Consider the following 22,985-nt stretch of genomic DNA (forward strand, 5'->3'; position numbering starts at 1 on the left):
TACAGGGATTTTTTCCCCCTCATAATTATTGTAAACTTACTTCTTGTGATCCTTGAGAAAAGAAGGTTTAAATAAATATGCAATACTTGGAACTCTGTGTGACGGGTTTGATCACAGAGACCCCGTTGGGACTGTCACCTGGTGTGCTGAGACTACCTCTGAGCTGGTTTTCCCTGCCAGTTTGGGACTCCAGAACCCTGTCTCGTTGAGCCAGACACGCTAATCTGCTACAACACAGACCCAGGGTCCGACCCATGCCCCCAAAGCTGCAGACTTAACTGAAAATAGCTTAGCAAGTGCTTCTGTTTCTAGCACCCAGACACCCAGCTCTCAATGGGATCCAAACCTCAAATAAATCCATTTTAATCTGTATAAAGCTTATACAGGATAAACTCATAAATTGTCTGCCCTCTGTAACACTGATAGAGAGATATGCACAGCTGTTTGATCCCATGCGTCTGACGAAGTGGGTATTTACCCACAAAAGCTTATGCTCCAATACATCTGTTAGTCTTAAAGGTGCCACAGGACTCTCTGTTGCCTTTTACAGGTATAAATTGCTTACTTTGGGTTAATTAATAAGCAAAAGTGATTTTATTAAGTATAAAAAGTAGGATTTAAATGGTTCCAAGTAATAACAGACAGAACAAAGTAAGTTACCAAGCAAAATAAAACAAAACATGCAACTCTAAGCCTAATACATTTAAGAAACTGAATACAGGTAAATTTCACCCTCAGAGATGTTCCAGTAAGCTTCTTTCACAGACTATACTCCTTTCTAGTCTGGGCCCAATCCTTTCCCCTGGTACCATCCTTGTTCCAGCTCAGGTGGTAGGTAGGATGCATCCGAAGAAGTGGGTTGTAGCCCACGAAAGCTTATGCTCTAATAAATTCGTTAGTCTCTAAGGTGCCACAGGTACTCCTGTTCTTTTTACCTTACAAGAGACCTTTTGCATGAAGCATATTCCAGTTACATTATATTCACACTTATTAGCATATTTTCATAAAATCATATGGAGTGCAATGTCACACTCTGCACCCAAAATAACTTTCCCCAATTCTCAGTTCTCTCCCTAACCATAACTACATTGTCATTACCATGTCACTACAGAAAGTGAAATTATTTGTTTTTACTTCCCCCATTGTTAATGTATTTGGTTGTAATTAAAATGTTATATATTTCCCTTGGTATGGGAAGAAGGTAGTTTTCTAAGCCCTGCTATTTTCCTCCCATTCCCATTAACTTTTCACCACTAGCTGTAACAAGAGGGCTTTATGTAGCTTTCTCCAGAGCTACCTGATACATGTGAAAGTTTGCCAGAGCGACCTGTTCCATATCACTTTCCTCCATGGCTAAGCACTTTTTCCATGTCAGAGGCAAAGGACAAAAGTAGAGTCCCCAAATGTAATTTTATGTGTCGAATGGTTGGGCCATTATGAAATGGACAGGCTTGACAATCTAATAGAAACTTTTCTCCCCTTCATTGTGATCACAAATGTGCTCACTTAGACTCTGATCCCGTAGATGCTGACCATATCCTGCAGGATGCGGTGCAGCCTCATCTCCAGATAAGTGCAGCAGGAGTTGAGGATGCACAGCATCTCCAAGGTTTGGGCCCTTTGACACTATCTAGAGATTAAGCCTTGAATCAGGTGAGCTGCACTTCTTTCAAAGCTCCTCTCCTGCAAAAATATATAATCAAATGAAAAGAAATATAAACCTGTCGTTTATTTTGAATGCCTGGGATTCCCTAACAATTCCTAGGAAGTCATAGTTTTCCAATTAAATATAGTATTAAAAATATTTTTCAGGATGTCAGCTAATACAATACAGAATACTACTTAACAGAAAAATCAAAGTGAAATGTGGTCTTCATAGTTTGAATCCTTTTGAGAAATGGTATATCCTCACTGGATTTTTTTAATGGAGTCAAGGGAAGGTACTTGCAGGGCTGGCTCCAGGCACCAGCAAAGGAAGCAGATGCCTGGGGCGGCCAATAGAAAGGGGCGGCACTCAGTCTGGTATTGGGGCAGCACGTCTGGTCTGCAGCGGGAATTCGGCAGCGGATCCTTCAGCAACTTAGTCTTCAGCGGTAGCTCAACTCCGCTTCAGTCTTCGGCGGCAATTCGGCGGCGAGTCCTTCACTCCCTCTCGTCCTCTTTGGTGGCAACTCAATCGGGTTTTTCTTTTTTCTCTTCTTTTTTTTTCACCGCTTGGGGCGGCAAAAAAGCTGGAACCGGCCCTGGGTACTTGATAAATATTAAGATGTAAGTACAAGGGGCAGGATAAAAAAGTTCTGAGATGGGTTGCTTTACAAAGAATTCATTCAATTTAAGAGATTTGTATTTCATCGTAAACTGCAAAAGCCATTCAAATAATTTTGAAACCATTATCACACCCGGTCAAAATACTGTTAGAATTTGAGTAATTAAGCATTAAAATAAATTTTAATTATATTCCACCTACTTTTTATGCAGACAATACCCAGTTGTTGCCTAGAGCTATACACACTTTTTAATATAAATTTTCTTTTGTTACTTTTTTTGCTTTTTCTAGGTATTTCTTTTTGTCTTTGATAAACTTCTGCAATGAGGCACATCATATACAAGTACTACAATTTCAAGGAGATATTATTCTTCTACTACCTAATTTTCTTGGCTTTAAGGATCTTTCTCTTCCCCCCCCCCCCTCCATTTTCTCATTATCCTATCAAAAGTGAGTCAAAAAGAAGTTCTATATATCTACTCCTTATCACCATTCATACCATGACTCCAGCTGGGGCTAATACCATGGGGAGTAGAAATGATTTTTTCTCTTTAATCCCTTAAATTAATAGATTCTAATTAGTGGTTAGAGAAACCTGACTCTATTTCTTCAACATAATCCAGTCCTAATAATTCATTGGAGAATATTTTCTCTACAATAGAAACACTTCAATCTACATTTTATACTTTTGGTGTCAAAATTGTTCCCCAAAATGAAATCATACATTCAGAACAATGCACTACAGCTTTAGAAAAAATTGGTGATGTTTAAGATTAAGGATATGCTTATTTGAAATGATAGCACTAAACTCTACCTGGAATACACATTAAAGATAATGTGCTTGAGAGCTGTAAATTAGACTTGGGGAAAATGTTATTAAATCTATTAATATTTTAATTGCCTATATTTATTAATCTGTTGTTTAGAAACTATCATCAGTGAAGGGGTTTATTTAACCTCTTTGATTACAATTGATCCCTCTCTTTTTTTAATATAAACTCATAAAAGCAAAGAACAGTAGTGTTAGTAGTTGTCTCTGTCGTCGTGGGACTTTTCGCTCCAGGGGCTGGGCATATCCCGGGCTTCAAGCTGTGTGCCTCATGCAGCATAACCCACACTCTTGCTGTCTAAAGTGTCTGGGGGAGTCTCACATTAAAGAGAAGTGCTTTATCTGCAGGGACTTCAGACCTCGCATGAGAAAGGGATAGGGACATTTGGCTGAAAGCCATTCTAATGGAGGTGGCTCTCCGACCAGCACCTCAACATCCGTGCGGAGCACTCCCCCAGCACTGTGCTCCTCCCGGCACCACTCTCCATCCCCAGTGCCGAGGAAGAGGCATAAGCAACAATGCACCAAGAGAGGGCATTCTCCGGTGCAGAAGAGGGACAAGCAGGGAACAGCTAGCATAGTGAGACCCACGTTAGGCCACTCGACCTCCCCCGAGCCTCTGATGGTGCCGCTGACTCCCCCTAGAGTGCTGAGTTGAGTATGGGACCCGCCACCGACTCCTGGGAGCAGCCATAGGGTCAGTCATCTGTTGGCCCCTTCAACCTCGGAGGCTTTTCAAGTGGCAAATGACCTCCTGTCCCTCCCCATCCCGCTGATCCCTCAAGGTCCTCCATGGTCTTGATGCCATGGTCACTGGCCGCCGTTGGTCCCTGGTTCCCTGGCACTGCCCAGAGATGGAAGCGGGTACTGTACCGCCATGGTCTTCAGGGAAAGAGAAAACTCCTCTGAATCAGAAGGGGAATCCTTCGCTCCACCCAAAACCTACCAGTACCCAGACTATACACCAGACTTTGCTACCGGCCCTTCTGCTGGCGTCTGGCCACCAGGCCACTGTCTGATGCAGTGTCAGTACTGGAATCCTTGAGAGTTTCTCCCGGTACTAGGCCCCCCTCCCACCGGTCATAGTGGTGTCAGAAAGGTGGGCTACCATTTCTTGCTATCCGGCACTGGACCCTGACTCCAGTACCAACCCCAGTGCCAACATCCAGGAAATGGCCCTAATAGACATGGTGGAAGTAGAGGAGGTGGAGGAAGCCCCACCTCCAGCACAGGCCTCCTCCTCATCTCTGGACAAGGTGGTCGCAGGCCCTGGTAACCCGCTCCCTCAGGATGACTTCAGGGCCCTCCAGGAGCTCCTGAAAAGGCCTGCTGTGAACTTGGATCTGGAAGTTGAGAACTTAAGGAGTTAGCACACAGCCAGATCAATATCCTGGCTGCAGTAGTTCCCTCCAGAGTGGCCTTGCCCATTAACAAAGCAGTGATGGGCCCCATCAGAACACTGTGGCAGACTCCTTCTTCTCTGCCCCACATCTCAAAAAGGGCAGAGAAGAAATACTATGTCCCAGCCAGCAGGTTTGAGTACCTTTACTCACACCAACACAAACAACAAGGAGTCTGGTGGCACCTTAAGACTAACAGATTTATTTGGGCATATGCTTTCGTGGGTAAAACACCTCACTTCTTACTCACACCACTACCCCCGGGTCCCTGGTAGGACCTGGGGGTGGTAGGATCCAGCGGCGAATGAATGGGACAGACAGGGGCAGCCAAGTGCCACCCCCAAAAATAGAGGTCAAGAGACTGACCTGTTTGGATGTAAGGTTTATTCAACTAGCAGTCTCCAGTTATGTATTATCTCCAGTCAGCAGGCCCTGCTAGGGAGGTACAATTTTAATCTTTGGGTCTCGTTGTCCAAATTTAAGGACTCCCTGCCACAGAAGTCAAGGGAAGAGTTCATGGACATCCTATAGGAGGGCAAGACTCTGACCAGGACCTCCCTCCAGTCAGCTCTGGATGTGGCCAACTCAGCAGCCAGAACTATGGCATCGGCAGTCACCATGAGGCGCTGTGCGTGGCTCCAATCCTCTGGCCTTCCTCACAAAGTTCAGCAGTCCATCCAGGCCCTCCTCTTTGATGACACCTCCCAGTTCTCTGAACAGACCGACTTGAAGCTTCAAGGATTCAAGGGCTACCCTTCGCTCCTTGGGCCTTTACATGCCTCCAGCTTCCAGGAAGCACTTTAGGCTCCAGCAGCCTCCCAGGTTCGTGGCGCCTCCCAGGCAGGAGCCCTAAAAAAGAAAAGGGAATGGTTATAAGTGATGTCAACCCCTCCCACCTACCTGAGCCTCCCAGTCAGGCTCACATAGATACCCCAGCAGGGCCAGGCAGGCCTTTGAGGGCAATATACAAGTCTCGACTCCAGATCCATTCCCCTCTTTGTTTTTGACCACCTGTCACCCTTCAGACCAGTGTGGTCATATATAACATCAGATCATTTGGTACTGAATACAGTAACAGTGGGTTATACCCACCAATTTTCATCCACCCCTCCCTCCCTCCCGCCCTCCACTCCTGTCCCTCTTCAGGGACCCTTCTCATAAGCAGCTTCTTGCCCAGAAAGTGCAAGCCCTCCTAACTGTGGGGGCCTGTAGCCTATGGGACTAACCTGCTTGCTTGTATGTATATATCTTTTCTTATAGTTTAAGTATTTGATGTATTGTAATAGGTTTATAGATTTATATTAAAGTAAGTTTGGCTGTAATGCAAGAGACCTACAGGCCATATCCTGTATGTTAAGCTAAGGCAAAGTTAGCATATCTATATTAAGACCTTTTACTCAAAAAGCAAAGTTGACCTATAGCTTGTTACCTAAATAGATGAGTACCCACGCCTATGTCTATGACCTTTTATCTAGACCAATAGACAATGAAAAATGGCATAGGGGTTTTCCCCCACAGATTTAACAAGTACACCACAAAAGACTGATGTGCATACATACCTGTCATCAATATGCACATACATACTAGCCTATGGGGTAAGTGTACCCTAACATTTCTGTGGGTGAGGAATGAAATTTGGGCATAAGAGGAAGGAGGTCTGGCATTTGCCCTATAAAAGAGGTAACCCATCTCAATAGAGTATCTCCGTTCTTACTTTACTCCATCTCCATTTCTCACTATCTCCGTTCTCACTTTACTCTAGTTTTATTTACTTTCTCCACTCTATCTATCTACGATGACTGCTACTATTCGTAAGCTACACTTGTTTTTCTTAAACTTTAAGTTTCAAGGGAACTAGGCTAAGCTTGGTTTGCCTAAGTTTTATTCTTAGTTTGTTTATTAGGTTTTGATTTAAGTTTAAGTTAGTCAAGTAAACCCTAGTCAGCTTTGATAGCGCTTAGCATTTTCTAAGCACTGCATCCCTCACTCAAGAACTGAGAAACCTGAACCGCAAGGCTGTTCCTGTGTCTCTTACCACCAGGTTATCAAGGAAGGGTGTGAGTATGTTAACCAAAGCTTTGTTGCATGCAATACTATATTATCATATGTATCTTTTGAATAGCAGTAATGCAATTGTAACTTTGCAACTCTGGGTATGTTACCATTTACTTACTATTATTAATTTTAATAAAAAGTCTTTAAGGCTATATCTGTCTCAGTGTGAGTTTCCTGTCATACCCCCGAGGGTCCTTTATAAATTCTGTGGAGCTTGATTCAGGACAAGAACTTTTATCTTCTGATCAAACAGATTGGCGAGCCTGAACCCATACTAATTAATATTATTAATAATAAGTATTAATACTATTATTAAAATTAAATTAAATAAAATTAATAACTTAAATTCCCATATTATCCAAATTAATATTATCAGTACACCCTAAATCAGGCTAAATCAAGTTCCTCAAGATTTGAGAGAGAATGGGTTTTACTCCCGATATTTCCTAATCCCGAAGGTCAAGGGGGCAGAGGGTTTACGACACATCCTGGACCTGCATCACCTCAACAAATATTTCAAGAAAACATGTCTTTTAAAACCAGGAGAGCCTGGCATGTTGAAATTAAAAAAGGAGAGGTCATGGTGGACCAAAAATTACGTAGCAGGGTTTTCGCTTCGCAGGGAGCAGGGAACTTGAAGAAAACGGTTGGGGGGGGAGGGGAGAGGTTTTTTTTTTTTAACTATTAACAAACATTTAAAGGGAAGGGTAAAACTGGGTTAATCGCATCTAATTTTTCTGTCAACAGGGGAAGAAGCTACAGCACTGCCCCGCACTCAATCTTCAGCTGAGGATGGTTGAGAAGGAACTGAGGGGGTCATGCCGTGTGCGTGCTGAACAGATGTCGCGGGACAGCAGCTGCGCACGTGTGGCCCAACCAGGCTCTGCTACCAAAGATCTCCGATCAACAGCGCCGGGATGCACCGTCACCTGGAGTGGAGCATCCACCGGGACACACATCTCAAAGAACCTTAGTTACTGCACAAAGTGAGTAACCATCTCTTCCACATGGTCTCCCTGGCTTCCATCATTCCCTCCCTGAATCTAGGAGACTGGTACGCTGCCCTTGACTTAAAGGATGCTCATTTCCACATCTTTATCTTTCATGGTCACAGAAGATTTCTCAGGTTTCTAGTGGATCAACACCACTACCAATTCTCTGCTCGGTGATTTGGCCTATCAGCAGCCCCACAAGTCTTCACGAAGTGGATGGCAGTGGTAACAGCTTTCCTCAGGCATCGAGGTGTGCAAGTCTACCTATACCTTGACGACTGTCTGATCAAAGGTCAGTCGCAGACTCAGGTGCAGCACAGCATCAGTACAGTCCAGGTCAACTTCCAGGCACTGGGTCTGTCGATAAACAAGCAGAAGTCAACTCTGGTCCCAGTTCAGCACCACCTCCTTTGGAACCCACCCCTGTTCCTGAGCCAGACCCTGGGGTGGCTAACCCCAGATTAAAGGCAGGTCAGGAAGTCCCTGAGGACCCAGTTCCCCCACTAGCTTCCTCGTCTTCCTCCCCGGATGAGGCAGTGGCGGGCACCTCCACCTCGGGGCCACCCCCTATAGATAGCCGCACCCACCAGGAACTCCTGCACAGGGTGGCACGGAATATGAACCTGCAGGCCAAGGAGATGGTAGAGTCATAAGACCTCTATGGTTGATATCCTGGCACCAGAAGGACCAACTAAGGTGGCTCTACTCCTCATCAAAACTATCCAGGCCAATGCAAAGACCTTCTGGCAGACCCTGGCCTCCATCCCTCCCACCGCTAAGGGTGTGGAAAGGAAATATTTCGTTCCCTCTAAGGGGTATGAATACCACCTATTCACACACCCGCAGCCCTGCTCATTAGTGGTGGCGGCAGTGAATGAGAAGGAGAGACAGGGACAGCAAGCTCCAGCGCCTAAGTCCAAGGATGCCAAGTGCCTGGATTTGTTCGGACGCAAAGTATATTCCACAGGGGGCTTGCAACTCAGGATTGCCAATCAGCAGGCAATCCTGAGTAGATACAACTTCAATTCCTAGAACTCAATGCTGAAGTTTAGGGAGCTGGTACCAGCAGAGTCCAGGGAGGAGTTTGGGGTGATTGTCAAGGTGGCACAGACCTCTTTACAGGCCTCACGAGATGCTGCCAACTCAGCAGCACGCACCTGGTCCTCAGGAATCGCCATGAGGTGTAGCGCATGGCTGCAGGCCTCAGGGCTTCCGCCCGAGGTTCAACAGACTATGCAGGACCTACCTTTCAATGGGGTGGGTCTGTTTGCTGCATAGCCTAAAAGATTCCAGGGCTACAATGAAATCCTTGGGTATGCGCACCCCGGCAACCCAATGAAAGCCCTTGAAGCCCCAACCACAGCAACAGCACCCGTATCCTCTGCAGAGGCAGGATTTCTACAGACGTAGGGGCACTAATGGCAGGCACAAACCCTCCCATCCTCCATCTGGACAGGGCCAGGGCCCGACTAAACCTTCGTCGGACTCCAAGTAGGCATTTTGAAGGTGCGCCCGAGGACAGAGCACCTGTCTCAGCACCAGATCCTTCCCTGTGTTTTTTGAACCGTCTATCCCGCTTCCACTGTGCGTTGTCCCAAATAATATTGGACCGCTGGGTTCTCCGCATGGTAGAAGTGGGATATTCTCTCCAATTCTGCTCTGACCCTCCCTCCCATCCCCCTTCCCCGTCCCTCTTCATGGACCCTTCTCATAAGCAATTCCTTATCCAGGAGGTGCGGGCGCTCCTTGCCATAGGAGCGGTGGAGGAGGTTCCTCAGGGGCAGGGGATTTTATTCCTGCTATTTCCTAATCCCCAAAGCCAAAGGGGGTCTCAGACACATTCTAGACCTGCAAAGACTCAACAAGTTCATGGTGAAGTTAATGTTCTGCATGGTCTCCCTCAGTACAATTATCCCTTCTCTGGATCTGGGAGACTGGTTCGCTGCCCTTGACATGAAAGATGCGTACTTTCACATAGCGATTTGGCCTGCATCAGACGCTTTCTAAGGTTCATGGTCAACCAAAAACGTTATCAGTTCACGGTCCTCCACTTCGGCCTGTTGTCAGCCCACAAGTGTTCACCAAGTGAATGTCGGTTGTAGCAGCCTTCCTCCGAAGGAGGCAGGTGCAGGTATACCCATACATCGACGACTGGCTGCTCAGGGGGCACACCTTGGAGCAGGTGGAGTCTCAGGTCCATCTAGTCAGATCCACTTTCGAGAGACTGGGTCTCCTCCTCAATGTGAACAAGTCAGCCTTGTCACCAACCCAAAATATAGAGTTTATCGGGGCGGTGTTGGACTTGGTCCAGGCAAGAGCAAGTTTGCCAGAGTCCCAAGTCCAAGCCACGACAGACATCATTCAAAGCCTCAGACAGTACCCGACCACTACACAAGGGGTTGCTTGAGTCTCCTCAGACACATGGCTGCCTTCATGTACGTGGTCTGACATGCCAAGCTGAGGCTCAGGCCTCTGCAGGCGTGGCTCGCTTCGGCCCACCACCCAGGGCACAACAGCCTGAACTCAGTGGTCACGGTGCCACAGCAAGTACTAGGGTCCCTCCAATGGTGGCTCGATCCTCGAGTAGTCTGCGAAGGAGTTCCCTTCAACAGCCCTCAGCTTTCCTTGTCCCTAGTAAAGATGTATCAGCTCTAGGATGGGGTGCACATTTGGGAGACCTCCAAATGCAGGGCCCTATGATCATAGAACGAGCTCTCTCTCCATATCAATATCAAAGAGCTGAGAGCACTGCAAATGGCATGTCGGGCCTTTCAGTCCCGTCTGCAAGGCCAGTGTGTGGTAGTTATGATGGACAACACCACTGCCATGTTTTACATCAACAAGCAGGGTGGAGCCCGTTCCTCACCCATCTGTCAAGAAGCCCTCAGACTCTGGGAATTCTATATAGCCCACTCCATTCACCTGGAAGCGTCCTATCTGCCAGGAGTCCAGAACGTACTGGCGGACCACCTCAGCAGGTCCTTCCACAATCACAAATGGTCTATCTGGCTGGATGTCATATGCTCCATCTTCCAAAGGTGGGGGTTTCCCCAGGTGGAGCTGTTCACCACTCGGAGCAACAGGAAGTGCCCCGCCAAATTGACAGCAGATCGCTCTCCAGTCAACCCCAGTACTCTACCCCGACGAGAAGAATAAGGTATGTCAACGGGAGAGTTTCTCCCATCGACCCCCCCGCGGTATAGACCCCGTGGTAAGTCGACCTAAGGTACGTCGACTCCAGCTATGTTATTCACGTAGCTGGAGTTGTGTAGCGTAGGTCGACTTACCGCGGTAGTATAGACATAGCCTTAGTCCTGCCATGAGTGTAGAGGACTGGACTAGATGACCTCTCAAGGTCCATTCAAGTCCTATGATTCTATGATTGAGAGGTGTTGAGATTAAAATTCTGCTACCAAACAGAAGTAAGTGTGATGGTTCTTGGGGTACCCCAGACTGTGAGTCACCTTGTTAGCCTCCTGCCTCTCCAGTAAAAGGGAGACTTGCTTATACTTAACAGTGTCAGTTCCGTGGCACCACCAGTCATCCAAACAATCTCCTCTGGGATATGCCAGTCCTTACTTTGTCTTGCAGGTTAATAATAGGTGTACCTCAGTCCCTGAACCTCTTTGATGCATTCCCCTGTAGTGTCCAGCCCCTTCTCTACTGAACGCTCACAGAAGTACCGGGTCTGCTGTCCCCAAAGGAACAGAGTACAGCAGGTTGTATGATTCAGCTCAGGATCAGCAACTTGTTTAATACCACAGCAATTAAACATATTTATAGTGTAATCAACAATAAGTTTATTATCAAAAATTCAAGAGATAGTGAATAAGGTTACATATAAAACAAAATTATAACATGTTTTCTAGAGACTAAACAACAGGCTAAGCTCCTATTTAAAGAAGTCTTATCTCACCCAAAATCTTTTTCAGTGTTTTCTACCAAGCCAGGCAGAGGTCCCATTTTCATGAATGTAGACGTGCTGTCCACTCACTTCCTAGGTGCCGGATAAAGGCGTGCTTTTTGCCTTCTATTATATCCCCAAAGTTTATTATCTATACTCAGAGACAGTAAAACCCTCCATCCATTTCTCCCTGTGAGCACATGCTCCTCTGGGACCCAGAAGAAGAAAGGTCATATTTCAGAGCTCCCCTTCTTATTCACAGCCCATCAGAGGAGAGAGAGAAAGAAAGAAAAAAGGCCAAAGAAGGTGAGACAAGAAAGGAAGAGAAAACTGAGATCAAATGGAAAAGAAGTATGGGGGGAAAGTATATTGTAAGGCTAGTATTGCTGTCAGTCAGCTGAACTTACCTAAACATACTCATTCTTAAAGTTGTATCGTTTTACACAACAGATTCTACTCTGTTGAAATTCCCATGACCAAAGCGTGGGCTGTTTTCCCTCCTGAGACATGAGATGTCTGAATGTTAAAGGAGCTGGTGCAGATTTGTAGAACCAGTGTCTGCTATTAATTGTTTGAGTGGTGAGCACTATACACTGCATTCAAGGCCTCTTTAGCAGCACACACTATCACGATAACCTCCTAAGCAACATGATTTTTGATTATTAGAACACTCTTAATTGAACTAGAACAGTGAGTTTGGTTTCTTTATAAAATGTTTAACTCATGTTAGAAGCCCTGCATGAGGCTGAGGGCAGAATTCCGTCTTTACTATGTAGAGCTTTTTACTTTAAAAATAAATTACTAAATAAGGCCCAATGCTGCAGACTTACACACTTGCTTTATTTCACACATGCACATAAATCTTTGTAGAATAAGGATCTAACCTTTTAATAGTATGTTTTACTCACAGCACAACAGTTCCTTTCTTTAGGGACTTTGCAATGAGATCACTGATCCTCATACCATTACATGGCCTTGTCTTACACTCAGGATGCGTAACTACGCCAGCTGCCCCGAGTATGATCTCATCTGAGACCCTAGGTATGAATTCAGGGCAGCTAGCATATCACTCCTCTGTGGCTATACTTCTATTTTGAATATATTAGCTCAATCAGAGTTAACATAGGTATATCTCCTCGAGTTGTAAATTATACCTTCCAGCTCCAATGTAGACAAACCTTAAGTGTAGACAAACATCTCACTGCAGATTCCCCAGTGGTTGATGCTTGTCTAACTGTAATGACTTGAACTTTGAAACAGGCACAGAGAAACTTTTCCTCCTATAATCTCTATATTTTACCCTTGGAATGGAAATCAGAGAGAGAATCAATACAAAAATAGATCAAAATAAAAATCAAAGTCTCTGTCAGGCACTTAAACATAAAATAAAGGAAATGAACAAAATCAAACTCCATTTAAGTCAATGGAGTTATAACAGATTAATTTGGTACAATAAATAATATTTATTTACAACACTCACTATTATCATATAAGGAACAATCTGTGTGCATAGGTACTATAAGACAATACTGCAGACATTCTGTGTTGGTTTTTTTCATGGATACATTTAGTCCACCAGTATAGTAGCTTATGCAACTGTCCCATATTCTTCATTGTTTGAGTCATCTACTGGCATTGATCCAATAAAAGATGAGTTTTCTTGTTTTTAAATATTGTGCATCTGCTCAAGAATGTTCTGAATAACATATGTTACAAATCAAAATATACAAATGAAACACAGCAGTTGGCCCTGCATTAGGATGCAAGATGTACAGGACTTCAGTGGTAAGAAGGTCCATTCCTCCTTCTCCAGTCTTTCCAATGCACATCTGTATCTGTGTATAATTATTATATTAAAAGGAATTACTTTCATTTCATTCTGCCTTCATTTGCCCCTGGTCTGAGTCAGCTATCGAGCTGTTGTGTTGTAAAAATAAGTTTTCTGTACAGAGCTATACTGTTCGATGGTATGCTTATTAAATTAGCAATAGTTACAGCTTGGTTTAACTTCATTGGTTATAATAGTATCATTGTTCAAACCTATAGGGCGGAACTGCCCCATTAAATGCCATCCACTTAAGTTTTAGAATCACAAGTTAAAAATCATTGTGCTATACTGTACTTCACATTGGCAGGCACCGCCCCTGCAGCACCCATTGGCTGTGGTTCCCGGCCAATGGGAGCTGCGAACCTAGTGCTCTGGGCAGAGGCTCAGGCTGGCCACAATGGCAAATAAGTGTTACAGTTGTAATCTGCTTCTTTTTGAATGAATGCTGTTGTAGTGCATTGCAAAGAACTGCTATTTGCTAAAGATATTGAGATCTGGGTGTTTTAGCTGGAGTTCTGGAACTGAAACTCTCTGTGCAGCTTTGCTGTGGTTTTTGTCAGATTTGTGCTAGTATTGTATAAATAAAAGTTATTTTTTATAGACATCCTCTGTCTATAAATCTTGGATGATATTCTGCTCTTGGTTATGACTGTAAAAATCTGTAGTGACTCCACTGAAGTCATTTAGAATTACTTCAGATTTACGTAATTGGAACTAAGAATTTAGAACAGGAGTTTGCCCTTTTTCTCTCAAGGTTGAATTAGCTGCTTTTGCTGTTGATGATGTTTTGAAGACAGACAGTTTTTGAGCATCAGCTCATCAGTCTAAGAAGTTTCCTCTACAGCCAACTCAGGCTTAGTTTGGGTCAACAAAAAGCTTTTGATCTCATAATATTTATGTCTGAATAAGGGTAAAAGAGTTTTTATGTAAATCTTGGTATGTGGATAGCCTGTTAATGGGAGGGAGGAGAAGGGAGAGGTGCACACACATGCTAATAAAATCTGAGGACTTTCAAGCCTGCCACCATCTAGCATACTTTTCCAGATCTCCTCTTATTAACTGAAACTTGGGTTTATCTACCGAAGGTAGTGCCAAAGCCCTGCTCCTGGGTTTTTATCACCTCAAACCACTATTTAACCAGTACCAGTTAGCAATACATTTAATTAAGTAGTGGTTCTGTATCCTATATATATTTTCTTATATTGATGGCTACCATTCTTGAACATGTCTTTTCATACTGTGTCCAGAGTTTGGCTTCTTGAAGGTGCTTTTTTTTTTCTAATGGGAAATTATGCTGACAGCTGACCATTCTCTCTTGTTCAGACTCAATCAACTGCAAATGTTGTCATGTGGTTGAGGAATTGTAGATTCATATTGGTGGAGACTGGAATTTAATAATCAGGATGTATTCACAAATCCCTAACCTGTTGTGTCTCCTAAGGGATGGACTTTCCTTTTTATACACTTAAGCCAAGTGTGGTGAAAGTACCACATCAAGAATTGTTGACATTTTTCCTTGACTGAGGCTTTTGCAATCTGTCTCACAGGAACTAGGTATGGGTTTGGGGTAGATGGCTGTGGACCCTGCACTGTGATGATATCAAGACATGAAACAATTACCAAGAAGATGCAGTATCCTTTATAAACTCTTTTCAAAATAGACATGGTCTGAGCCACAAAGTTTAGGTCAAGATTCATATCCAAATTTCCCCAAATGTGGGGGTGTTCAGTTTAGAGAAAAGGGATTAGAACTTCAAATGAAAGCTGTTATTTTATCTTTGTGCTCAGAGACAAAAACTAATACTGTTATATTTGCATACAAAATTTGATCAAGGACAAAATGTATTTATCTTCTCTTGGATACACCACATTTAGCAGTGAGGATGGCATAATTTCATCCTTCCCTTTCAGTTTATGCTGATGCATGGGAAGGAAAGTACCTGACTTTCAGAACCCATGTTGAGTTTTCAAGGCTAGCACGTAGAAAAAGACATCTTTTTACTTGTAAATTGAGCACATATGGTATGGAGTCATTTAAACACAACAATTAAGTAACCTCATGATATTTTACAGTAATTTTTCACACTGGAACAATACTTCATAATTTAGAAAATTAAATGTTTTGTGCCAGGAGACAGAAGTAGCCTGCTTCTGTCCTTTCTTCTTTTCAGACGGTATTTCTCTTTTATACAACAGTAGCAGTTAAAGAATCAATATTACATTATGAACTTCAGTAATCAAACAGGAAAACAATGAAATCTCTGAACATAATTTTACAGAAAATAGTGGCCTTAATATTAAATGCCCCAGCCTATAAAATCAAGTGCCACATGAAACCAATAGGCGGTGGCTTTGGGGGAAAGACAGTAAAAGCTGCTCAGTTTGCAACTATAGTAGCATTGACAGCAAACTTTCTTTAAAAAAAAATAAAATATTGTAATGAGTAAATTATAGATAAAATAAACATAGATAATAGGAAAATGCTTTGCTGATAAATCCAGACAGCTCTATCTTGATCCTCTGCTATGTGAATTTATCTTGAGTACAAGTCCTCTTGACTTTGGCTTCAATTGATTTCTAAAACAGTGCTTGAATTGTTGGGAGAAAATATTAGTATTGCGAATGGATGGGGATCCAGCCGACCCATGAGCTTGCTTGGGGATTAGCTGTCTATGTGTTATGCTCATACAAAGCACACGGGATCTTTATAGAGGAAGGTAGATATGCACAGCATTTATTGAGAATACCACAGTTAGCATATGCTTTTCAGTCACACACACATACACACACACACATAGTCCTGCAGTGATGTTTATAGTTACCAGTCCAGAGTCTGAGTCAATCTAGTGGCCAGCCAGATTGGTCGCAGAGGGGAGCGAGGCTCTATCGGTCGCAATCCGATGCTCCTGGAGTGTGGCAAGACGAACCCAAAGTCCCATGGCAAAGCACCCTGATCTTATAGTCTTTTTTCTCTATTGAAGTCTATGGATTTTGCTGTGTCAGTTTCTGATGTAAACATTCCAATACACCTCCGAGAGGGTCATCCTGTCCTTTGTTCCGATTTAATCAATTGTCCCTAGGGGTGCCAGCCTTCACCTCAGGGTCGTCAATCTACCCTTCATTATGGATGCCCGTTGATGATTCTTTGATGTTCTTTAAGTCTCTTCACTCCTTCTTCCTTGACTCTGGCTATAACAATGGCCTTCACACCTTATCTTTTCCTGATGCATACATTCCTCATTCACACAAACAGATTGAGAATACAATCAGTAGTATTTATATGAGCAAAAAGGCATTGCAAATTATACCTTGCTAAGTTTTACAATCAATAACCAAGACGATTTACATTGAGACCCAGACCTTCAATGTTCCTCTAATCTACTTAACATAGACACAATAGAGAATCCTGTCTTTTACTTACTAAACCTTAAAACAAAGAAATGTATATTTAAGTAGAGAGCCTACTTTGTAATACATATAGGAAACCATAGTAGACATGATAACTTATCCTAAAACAAAAGGGTGACCATGATCAGTCATAAGGATTGTTCTGGTCTGTCATTCCTTTCTGCTATTCAAAAAGGGTGGCTGACAGGATGAAATCAAATCATACATTAATTCTTATGGGTTACAGATTCTTATGGGTTATTATAAAATCCTACTCCTACACATGTCCCCATTGTGATTGCCATTTTTAAAAATCAGCTCTTCCATTTTCAACCTTTCTCTCTTTTTTTAACTTTTTCTCTCATGACTCAAACACTTCATTAGCTTTTGAAAATAGTTTATTTATTTATGCATATTTACACTGACGTCTCTCTACATGCTTTCATTTTGTCTGAGGTGGCAGGAAGGATGGGCTTGTTTGTATTCCCCACAGGCAGCTAAGAACAGGTTACGTAGTTTTTCTGCAAATGGTTTTGTGGGTAAGATGCTGGGCTGGGATTTGGATGCTGGCTCAGTCACAAACTTCTTATGGGACCTTCACCAAGTCATGTAATCTGTCTGTGCCTCAGTTCCTCATCTGTGAAAATGAGGATAATACTCCCTTTATCTGTCTTGTCAGCTTAGATTGTAAGGTCTTTGGGGCAGGCACTGGCTCTTCCTCTGTGTTTATGCAGTGCCTAGCAAAATGGGGTCCCTATCTCAGCTGGAGCTTCTACAGTGCCTAGCACAATAATGCTGGGGCCTCTAGGGTGTACAGCAATATTAATAAATAATAAAAATAATTGGTGCTACCATAGTTATAAATAATAATTAAGTAATGGTCTATATAGAGGGGTAATGTCTTTGTGTATCTTTGTTTTTCTCTAATCTTACAATGATGTTATTTTGGTGAATCATTCATTTTTAGGATTGGCCATTGCAGTTCCTTGCATTCTGGACCATGGTGATGGTATGTTAATGGGGGGGGCGAGGAGGGGTGATGCCACCTTTTTATAGCAGATACATGGGATGATGAACAGTTTGTCATACTGTAAAATGCGAGTGCCTCCTTAAAATTCTGTGCCAGGGTTTATGCAACAGTTATTCCAGCAAAGAACCGGAGAACAGTCCCTCTAGTTGCTTTTCTTGGCGATCGATAGTAACCACTGCCTTTGACTTTCCTGGCGGTGAACCAGTTTTGAAAGTGTTTGAAGCAGTTTGGGCTTTTTATCTGGGATTGCACAATGGGTGGCAGCTATCTATTGCTTGTTTATTAGCTCAGTTACATTTGCGGATCACAGCACCCCCGACTTCTCATGTTACTGGCTTTGCCTCCTGGCCTCTCGAGTTCACAGGCAGCCCCGCCCAGGAAAGTTCATCACTCGCTGCACAGCACAGCTGGTTTGCGGGGACAGGAGCTGTGATTCCCCGCGTCTCGCAATGTCTCTCCCCGCTGCAGGGGGAGCGGGGCCTGATGAGCTGATCTTCTCTGTGAACGGGAGGAAGGTAAGTGAGTGGGGCGGGGCGGGAGGCGTTGGAGTGTCCTTTTGGCCACGTCTCATGTGATGGCAACCGGACACACAGACCCAAGTTCCTCCGACTCCATGGGCAGTTCTCCACCCCCACTTCCCTTTCTCCTCTGCAGGGTCAGAACAGGAAACAGCCAATATAGCGGTAACGTAGCTATTTAATCCCCGCTCCTCGCCCCAGGAAGACGCATGATACTGGGGGTCTTTCGCTGTCACTTCCACACCGATAGCGTTCTGCGGACATTGCTTGTTTGCAATGACTGTAAGGAGAACGGCAAGTTAAAAGTGAAAGTTTTGAGTTAATTTCAGGTTCATATCAGGATCAGGAAGTTAAATATTTAACACAACTGCCTTCTGCCTTGTGTCTTTCTTTTATGCAGTTTTGCCCCCTAAGAGGCATTTTTTTCTCCCCGTACATTTTTTGTCATGGCACTTTCTATGGCTAGGTAAATTATTTTTCTTTTGTATAAAATCTAGAGTGCCATGGAGCTGAAGGGTGTTCCACTCCTACTAACATCATACACCTGAAGTGCTGTGAAGTTTAGGAGAATAGTTGTCATTGAACTTTCTACCTCACCCAGCTTTTTGAATGTCCTTGACAGGCAAATGATTTTCAAAAAGCAGTGGGAGAACAATAACATTTCATCCCCAAACGAACATCCCATAACCTCTCTAGGGCTGTTGTCAACCAGTGTTGAAGTGATGGCGTGTTAATTTGGGGGGCCACGGCAGACCTGCAGATCATGCACTTTCCTTCCTGCTGCCTGGTGTCTCACGAGATTCCTGTGGATGGTGATGCCAGAGGAGGGAAGATTTTCAAAATCACAAAAGGGAGTTAGGCCTGCAGCCCTTCCTGGAACATCAATGGCAGTTGGGTGCCAAACTCTCCTTTCATCCTTTGAAAATTTCCCTCAGAATTTCATGCGTGCAAAAAAAAAATTACTGAAAATTCTGTGTTTTGCTTGAAATATACATTTTCTTGACACACAGTGCAATGTGGAGAGGATAGGAAGGCAGATGTCACTAATGGAAATGCCAAAATATAACAAAATATGATGAATGAAATGGAAGCTACTGGCCTAGTAGAACGTTGATGTAATGGGAACATAATTACTTAAACTGGCTATTGATTAAACACTACTTTAAGGTTTAGCTGATTCAAGATAATGGGATAAAGATTCCTCTAATCAGATAGGTATGTAGGAGTTTCTGGATGATGCTATTGCTCCATGTAGCTTAGTATTCTTCCTCTGTCAGAGACCATCACAGAACGAAGAGTGTATTGAGTCGGTTTTATGCAGTGCTGGATGAAGAGGGAGAAGTCTTCCTGACCTGCATAGTTTATGCCCTGATGCATAAAATCTGATTACCATTGTGTAACGTTTTCTTGGCATGGATAGCTAGAAATATTGTTAATGGTCATAGCATTCATTACAGCCATCCCATTTGAGAGGATGGTGGGGCATTATAATTTTGTAAAGCATTTGGATACTCTGTAGGATGAGTACAGTATAGATCTGTGGGTAAAACTAGGAGGAAGGGGATCCCTGGCACTGGCCTGGCTAATCTGCCCTCCAGTGTTCATCATATTATGTTTAAATAATAACGAGGCTCTATAATCTGTCAAGCATATTGATTTCCTTATTCATTTCTGATCTGGGGGTGTGTAGTAAACTCTTCCTGTGTTTGTATTTTTAATAACTGGTATCTGTAACCTTGCAATAATACTTCCGTGTTCATCTGCACTGTGGAATAGTCTCTGCTCCCCTTCACTTCCAACAGGCCATCAGACTGTTCACAATTCTGAGAGTTCTCCAGAGTGGTTTTGTATGTCTTTATACGTATGAAGCGTATGTGCATAGGCTGACATAGAGTCCCATTCCTGGCACCCTTTACCTTTAGAAGGGCTCAGGATGGATTCCTTTGATGTGGCATTCCTCCTATCACCAGGGTTGTTTTTATTAAGGATAAGCTGTCCTGACAGTTTATTTTTAGCAGTAGGACTGTCAGACAAAAAACTTCCAAAAGAAGCAAAAATTCCCTCCTATGGCCCTTAGCAAGTGCTGTTTTGTTAAGTGGGGGCTGGGAAGGAAGACTATTGGTTTGTGCCCAGAAGGATAAACATTGAATATTTTTGTAACAGCTTGTTTCCCTTCCTTCTGCAGATAGTAGAGAAGAATGCTGATCCTGAACAAATGCTGTTGTCTTACCTCCGAAAGAGACATATCCTTTCCTTGTTGATGCAGTTAGGGCACTATCCTGCAGACTGTATTCAGGAAAAACTCCCACTGATGATAATTAGAGCTTTGCCTGATTAAGGATGACAGGGATTGGGCCCTGAAGCTGCATACAATTACTATATTAAGTTATGTATCTTTTTAAGAGCCAAACACTCTTCAGTGCTTGACTATATTTTAATGTTAGGAACTCCATTAAACTGTAAAAATTAGCTTAATGTTAGCTCTAACTCAAAGGGATTGTAGTTCACTGGTCAGAGCACATGGCTAAATCAGGCAATCTGGGTTCTATACCAAGTTCTGCCACTGACTTGCTGTGACACCTTGGGAATGTCGCTTACCCTTTTTGTGCTCATCTATTCCCATTTGTAAAATGAAGATATTAATACTTATCTGCCTCTCAGAGATTAATTAGTGTTGTGAAGTGCTTTGACATCCTCTGATAATACCGTGCACTTATATAGCACTTCTATCAAATCACGGGGATTTTGTAATAAATAAGATAAGATGAACCAAGCCTCATGGGTACTTGGAAGGGAGGCTAGAAGCTGTGGGAAATGGTGCGTTAGACTATTAATTAATAGAAGATCCACTGTGAATTAGCAAGTAAGTGGGGGGAGTTGAATTACCCTTGTCAGATAATCTGTGATAATGTTCGGTAATCTAGTTCTAAAAATAATGAATCTTTAGTAATCTGAGACCTGCTGTTAAATCCTTACTAAGAACCAGATTGCAGTCAGTATCTTTGTATGTGGATTATGTGTGTATTAGTGAAGTGTGAATACAGGATTTAGTAAGTGTCACTTACTCTCTGAACTGAGCTGATGCTTCAGAATGGTGGAAGAGACTACTGTGCTGCTGGAAGTCCCGTTTTTCGGATAATGTGCAAAACTGATGACCTAACCACTTGTGTCATTAGAACTCCAATGGCACTTTTGGGAAGAGTGGGGATACTAGTGTCCGTGTCCCAGCTAAATTTAAAATTTTTAATTATTCTGCCTACTGTACTGTATCTAAAAATTGATATTGTCATCTGGAGAAGGTAATTTTCAATTCTTGTCCTAAAATGTGCTGGATAGTGTTTCTAGTGCAGGACAGCTGATCACTGAACCCAAAAAGTTCAGTAGAAGTGCCTGAACAAGACCTATATATACAACTTGAAAAGTGCTTTGAAATCCTTCAGTTGAAGGTTGATTAATAAAATATAGTAATATGATGATCTACATTTGCCATTAAATTGGAGAGTAAACATTACTTAGTAAGCTCCTAATTTTTAAGCACAGACAAAACCTCTTTAGTTTCATGCTGCTTGAGATTAATCTATGCATGTTCCTCAGTAGTCTTATATCTAAAAACAGAAGTTGTTTAGAATAGATGACAGCACATTAATATTTTGTGCTAATCATGGATTAGCTTTGCTTGTTTTCATGTATCGGGGGTAGCCATGTTAGTCTGTGATCCACAAAAACAACGAGGAGTCCGGTGGCACCTTAAAGACTAACAGATTTATTTGGGCATAAGCATCTGAAGAAGTGGTTTTTTTACCCACGAAAGCTTATGCCCAAATAAATCTGTTAGTCTTTAAGGTGCCACCGGACGCCTCATTGTTCTTGTTTTCATGATGAGCTTCCATCAAAGGCGGAAGTTCTTTACTGATACGTTGGAAGTGTAGCAGACAAAAGGGATCTAGATAAGCTATATGTAAGCATAAATGTCTTGGTTTGTAGGAGGAACTCTACAAACCAAGATATAAATCCCCATAAATCATGGGAGAATGTTTCTCCCAACTCCATAAGTTCTTAAACCAGGGGCCCTCAAGCACGTCAGTAGCGTGGACCACATCTCAGTAGAGAGAGTGACTTGTGAACCATCTCCTCTCCCAGTTGTGATTCTGTGGCTCCCCTTCCGAAGTTTCATTCATGATCACATAACATCCCTGTGGCAAATAAAGAAATTGCTTCCATGGAAGAGTAAAATTGGGAAAGTATCTGTGTAGTTTTAGCTTCTTTTAATTAACTTTATGAGCTGGAAACAAGGAGAGAGCCACCACCATGTGACCAGCTGGCTTCCACAGACCACCAGGAAATGCTCCATACACCAAGTGGAGAACCTCTGTCAGACATTTTCTTGTATTGTTGGCATATTGGCAACATTTTTACCCTACTCTTTTCTAAAATCAGGACCAGAAATACTTGCTCGGTGCTATACAAGACAAATAGAAAGATACTCCCTGTTATTAAATAGCCTAAGAACCTTATTTCCAGAGGTGGCTAAGTCCCTGCAGCTCCCACTGACTTCAAGAGGTGGGTGCTTAACAGTTCTAAAAAATCAGACTCCAGGTGACACTGAGAAGAGTTATTGGGAAACCAAGAGGAGGTGCTGATTCAGATTTGAATTTTTTATCACTCTTTTTTTCTGCAATGTTGGAATGAAGAACACAACAGAGTCACATGGGTTAGTGTCTGTGGCATTGTGGAGAAATATGGGATCTGAGTGGGTGGGAGCTGGCACTGAGATTA

General features: G+C 43.0%; 1 protein-coding gene across 1 annotated transcript in view; it reads left to right on the top strand.

The window, feature by feature from the left end:
• Positions 1-18,068: 18,068 nt before the first annotated feature.
• LOC112111543 (aldehyde oxidase 1) overlaps positions 18,069-22,985 on the top strand; it is an 85,169-nt gene continuing 80,252 nt past the window's right edge. Inside the window, exons 1-2 of the mRNA XM_026647669.2 lie at positions 18,069-18,206; positions 20,395-20,452. Of these exons, the coding sequence (XP_026503454.1) occupies positions 18,141-18,206; positions 20,395-20,452 (124 nt within the window). The 5' untranslated portion in view covers positions 18,069-18,140. The remainder of the gene's footprint in view (positions 18,207-20,394; positions 20,453-22,985) is intronic.

This window comes from Terrapene carolina, unplaced genomic scaffold (genome assembly GCF_002925995.2).
Source record: "Terrapene carolina triunguis isolate 2854851 unplaced genomic scaffold, T_m_triunguis-2.0 Scaffold62, whole genome shotgun sequence".
NCBI lineage: Eukaryota > Metazoa > Chordata > Testudines > Emydidae > Terrapene > Terrapene triunguis.